This window comes from Cariama cristata, unplaced genomic scaffold, assembly GCF_000690535.1.
Source record: "Cariama cristata isolate BGI_N322 unplaced genomic scaffold, ASM69053v1 scaffold32661, whole genome shotgun sequence".
NCBI classification, from domain to species: domain Eukaryota; kingdom Metazoa; phylum Chordata; class Aves; order Cariamiformes; family Cariamidae; genus Cariama; species Cariama cristata.
This window is the reverse complement of record NW_009599188.1, coordinates 1-5,317: the sequence shown is the minus strand read 5'-3', so window position 1 is coordinate 5,317 and position 5,317 is coordinate 1. Positions and strand designations below refer to the sequence as shown.

Below are 5,317 nucleotides of genomic sequence, written 5' to 3'. Positions count from 1 at the left end.
AGCTGCTCTTAGAGCTGGTTTGTCCTAGCAGAGTGGCACGATTGCTTTTAACTCATTTGCAGAACAAGAGCCTCTTTATATCTGTCTGAGCGCCTGCCTTCCCTGACCAAGCATTTCTATCAGTTTTCCTTAGAAATGTTTTAAGAGCAAACCTAGAGCTCCCCTACTTAGGAGAAAACTCTTCCTCAGAAAGAGAAGCAGATCTCCCATCTTTATCCTAATGCCATCCACAGTCATATACGTCATGATGTGTATATGTCAAATTGCCAAAAAAAAATAATAATTTTTAGGACAGGGTTACAGTTCTTCGCCGGGCTGGCCACTGAGCTAGGTTTTCCATCTGTCCAGAGGGGCCCTGCTGTGGTGCCATCTGCAAGCACAGTGTCTGGGTGCAAAATGAAGATTTAGGAGCAGAGCTGTGCTTTTTGGGGAGCTTATATGAGAGAGGAAACCAAGCCCTCCAGGCGGTCCAAAGGCTGCACAACTTGTTTGCCACACTCACTCTCGCTGTTTCCACCTAGGAGCAACCATGTTTTAAATTTTGTGATTCCTGGTTTGCCTCACCTAGATACCGTATCATTTTTCCAAGAATTACAAGCAAGATTGTAAACCAGTTGAAATAGTATTTTAAAACACAGGGAACCTTTATCTGAGACATTCCCAGCAATTGTTGGTCTGAGAGCACGTACCCTTCCTCCACCCTACCCCACCCCTCGGGTTGTATGAATTTGCTTATTCCCACAGCAATTTGATCTCAGGTTGGATAGGGCTCTTTCTTGTTAAATAGCAAGAGTTCTTTGCTCTAGGTGAATTTTCAGGCAGCCTTATCTCTCTCAGGAAACATAAGGCTTTTTAGAGGAAAAAGATGACTTGTTGAAAAGTTCCTACTTTAAACCTAGTTGAAAATATCTGTTTTACATGGGAAAACAGGCAGCTCCCCCAACAAGGTGTTTCACTAGCCTCTCTGCACTTCCAGATTATCAAGCAAGGTGCTTGCTGGCACGCACACAAACATGCAGGCAGCAGCACACAGGACAGCCATTCAAAGCACCCAAGCGCAGCAATCAAAGGCAGGATGGGACCAACCCAAGGCTCATTTATAAGCCCAAGAGGCTTGCAGGCTACACCTCTCCCCAGCAGAAACCCAACTCCACAGGAGGGCTGCCTCCAGTTAGCCCCAGCATCAGGCAGCTCCCAGTTAACTCCAGAGTTACCTAAAGCTCCCACGGGGCCGGTTTGTGGGGTACGCCGGGTATTGCTGTTGTCCCAGGGCTAACAAGCTGCTCAGAGTCCCAGGTCCTATCCAGAAGCAGGTTATTCAACCTTTTTCTCTTTGCAAAGCAACTTTGAGTCATTGCCCTCTAGTCCAGTAAACATTTAATTTTTATGCAGCCCAACCGCTGGAGATAAGCGGTTCCAGCAAACTATGTCCAACATACCTTGATCCTGGGGGTTTAAGTCCTCCAGCTTAAGTCCTTGCTCTAAATCAGGGTCTAAAGCAGTTAGGGTCCAGACAACAGCTCCAGTCCTCCCTGCCAGGGAGAGAATGACATGTCAACCCCGAGACAGTGAATTGAGCTGCTAAAAATGGAGGGCTTCTCGATTTTGTGCAGTGCATCGCATATCTACCCTCACAGGTCATGGAAGGCTCATCCCCTGCCCAGCAGCATTCGTGCTTCCAGGAGGATGTAAGGCAGTCTCTGGCAGAGGGCTGACACTCACCTTGCAGAGATTTCCTGCTCAGGAGCTTAACTGGAACTGCCCCTCCTTACGCATAGAATTAAGCCAGAATTAAGACTGGCTACCACCATGGTAATACTAGCAACTGACACGTCTCCAGGCAGCCATTTCCTCTAGGGCAAGTTGATTCATTTTAAGAGGTAAAAGCAAATGAAAAATTTCTACTAAAGCAGGGAGAAGGAGAATAAATGATTTCTGTTTCTTGTGCCCCTTTGCCAAATCAAATGCAAAAATCTCTGCTCAGCACTTTATTCTGCATACACCTATCAGACAAGCAAATCCAGAGAGCTAGGTGGATGGAGCAGCAGAGCTGCCTTCCATCATACCACACAGCAGTTCAGCAAGTGCACCACACCTTATTTTGTCTTACAGGCTGGAGTCTTGCCCCTCGCACCTGGCACAGGCAGCCCACCGGTCCACACACCACAGCTCTGCTCCCTGCAGCCTGGCACTCAGCAGCAACGGGCACTTGCTGCTCTCTGCAAGTCCCATATCCCAGGGCTGTGCCTTGCCTCTGCATGATCCAAGCTGTCCAAAACAATTCTGGCATTTCCCACCTCTCTGCCACCTGGCTTCACAGTCTCACAGTGTCCATGTAGCTGGCCCAGCAGTTGCAGCCAGGCTGGCAGGGCCCATCTTAAAAAGCAGGGACCTACATTTACTCATTACACCCCCCACTGACAGACAGACAAGGCATTTCAGATGGTGATCACTTTTATTGATGTAAGGTGGTACACAAACAGATCAGTTTCTATCAGCCTCTCCACCTCCCCCAGGTTCGGGGAGAAGTTGGAGGAGTGGGGGAGACAAGGGAACAGAACTGGCCTCTCACTGCAGGATGCAGAGCTAAGCGGTGGTGAAGAAGGGCAGGGGCTCCAACGAAGGAGAGTCCTGCTTCCCTAGGCAGCAGGGGGCTGTGTGCTCGGCTCACTCCTTGGATGCCATGTGGACCATGAGGTCCACAACACGGTTGCTGTATCCATACTCGTTATCATACCTGGGGATGGAAACAGAAGCACTGTTACTAACTCATTTCTTGCATACTTTCCTCTATTGTTTCTGCTCCTCTGCCCCATACTACACAGCTGAACCAGGCAGCTTCTCACTACTTTATTTACTGGAAGTGGATAAGTGTCCCATCCACCCTCCAAGTAGGGGAAGGAGAAGGCGATGGTCCTTTTGGATAAGAAACAGTCTCACTCCACAGAGACTGTTACATGTTGGAGCCACCCTACTCAGCAGGGGTCTGTTATCACCCTGTATCACCAGCCAGCAGTGATGAACAGAAGTCCTTAACTTGTTTGAGCTATCCCCTACCCCACAGACCACCTCCCAGGCTGTGCCTACCAGGAAACCAGCTTGACAAAATGGTCGTTCAGTGCAATGCCAGCACCCGCATCAAAGGTAGAAGAATGGCTGTCACCATTGAAGTCACAGGAGACAACCTGGAACAGAGAGGAATTGTAACACATACTGTTAGCCACAGCCCAAACCACAAGTGCCCAAACCAGGATCCCAGCAAGGCTGTTACCAACAGAAAAATGAGGCAGGTCTCAATAACCACAGGCCTCAAAACTAGGGGTTACTTACCTGGTCCTCTGTGTATGCCAGGATGCCCTTCAGGGGCCCATCAGCAGCAGCCTTCACTACCCTCTTAATGTCATCATACTTGGCCTGAGAAGAGACAAATTTAAGCTGGTCAGATCCCAACTTGCACAAGATGTCTGCCAGGGGGAGGGGAGAGAGACACATGGGAGCACCATGGCAGGTGCTATTTTCACAAAGATCAAATATTAAGAGAAGAGATGGATGCAGAGAGGGCAATTCCAGGCAAAAGGAGGAGTTTATAAGCAGCAGAGGGAGGTCTGGAAGTTGTTGGGGCCTTGTCCACAACACTTACTGGTTTTTCCAGACGGCAGGTCAGGTCCACAACAGAGACATTGGGGGTTGGCACACGGAAAGCCATTCCAGTAAGTTTCCTGTGAGAGATGTGAGTCAGCAGGGAACAGCATCCAGCACCTCTCTGCCAGCCCTCATTCTGCTACAAACGGGTCAGAGCTGGCCAGGAACTGCCTGCCATCTCCTAATGCTCAAGAAGGGACAACACTCACCCATTGAGCTCAGGGATGACTTTTCCCACAGCCTTAGCAGCCCCAGTAGATGCTGGGATAATGTTCTGGGCAGCACCTCTGCCATCCCTCCACAGCTTCCCAGAGGGCCCATCCACTGTCTTCTGTGTGGCTGTGATGGCATGGACAGTGGTCTGGGGAAAGAGAGCACAGGAGTAAGAACACAGCCAATACCCTCCAGAAAAAACATGCCAGGGAACTCCTCCCCATCCAGGGGACACAGGGAGTACAGATGCTTTTTCTCTCACATGAGGGGACCTAGGAATAGGGTACCCTTCTGAGCAGCAAACTCCAGACCTACCATAAGACCCTCCACGATGCCAAAGTTGTCATGGATGACCTTGGCCAAGGGCGCCAGGCAGTTAGTAGTGCAAGAGGCATTGCTGGGGAAGAGAGAGATAATGGCTCATCAGCCACAGGCAACACATCTACACAGGTGAGATGAGACCCCACGCAGCTGGTGAGAGCTTCAGACCAGAGAACATCTTCCTCTCTCCTTACCTGACAATTTTCAGAGACTTGTCGTACTTGTCATGGTTGACACCCATCACAAACATGGGAGCATCAGCTGAGGGGGCAGAGATGATAACACGCTTAGCTCCACCCTTCAGATGAGCCTGGAAAAAGAGAAGGCAATTAGATAATCCAGAATCCCTCCAACAGCTTACTTCTTCAGACAACCTCTTCTCCCTCCCAGCCCTATCTCTTCCCCATCTTGAGCAACTCTGTACACAGTGATGTGCCCCACAAGAGGAGCAGCAGTATCACTTCTGTGTGCCACTGTGGCATACTTACCCCAGCCTTTTCCATGGTGGTGAAGACACCAGTTGACTCCACAACATATTCAGCACCAGCATCTCCCCACTTGATGTTGCTGGGGTCACGCCTGAGGAAGGACAAAACTGTAAGAGCTGCTCCGCAGGACACCTGCTTTCATCCTCCAAAGGGGCAAGAGAGATACTTACTCCTGGAAGATGGTGATAGCGTGCCCATTAATCACGAGTTTCCCATTCTCAGCCTTGACAGTGCCCCGGAAGTGACCGTGAGTAGAGTCATATTTGAACATGTAAACCTAGCAAGGAGAGGGGAGGGGAAAGGTCAGGCACCCTGGCTGCCATGTCCCCAATCCCTGCTCTGCCTACAGCACAGTCCCAGCTACCCATCTCCTCAGTGACCTTGTCCAACTGCCGCGCTGTACTCGGCTCTGCCAAACCTCCCAACCCTCTGTCTCTACACGCAGTCTTCCCGGGAAGCTGCTAGAACAGAGCCAGAGGAGCCTTTCCCAGAAAGGCCCGGAGAGGGCACTGCAAGGCAACTCACCATGTAGTTCAGATCAATGAAGGGATCGTTGATGGCCACCACTTGGACTTTGCCAGAGAGGATGGCAGCCCGGGTGACCAGGCGGCCGATGCGGCCAAATCTGGGGAGACAGACACGGGTGAGGAGGA

The 5,317-nt window shown here is 50.5% G+C and overlaps 1 protein-coding gene across 1 annotated transcript; it reads right to left on the bottom strand.

Annotated features, from left to right (window-relative positions):
- Nucleotides 1–2,436: 2,436 nt before the first annotated feature.
- GAPDH (glyceraldehyde-3-phosphate dehydrogenase) lies at nt 2,437–5,297 on the bottom strand (the record flags this gene model as incomplete). The annotated part of the gene is made up of 10 exons (XM_009709605.1): nt 2,437–2,737; nt 3,088–3,185; nt 3,331–3,414; nt 3,641–3,719; nt 3,852–4,003; nt 4,171–4,252; nt 4,371–4,486; nt 4,665–4,755; nt 4,835–4,941; nt 5,190–5,297. Coding segments are annotated over 10 exons (987 nt in total), but the record flags the coding sequence as incomplete, so codon positions are not given.
- Between the last annotated feature and the right edge of the window lie 20 nt (nt 5,298–5,317).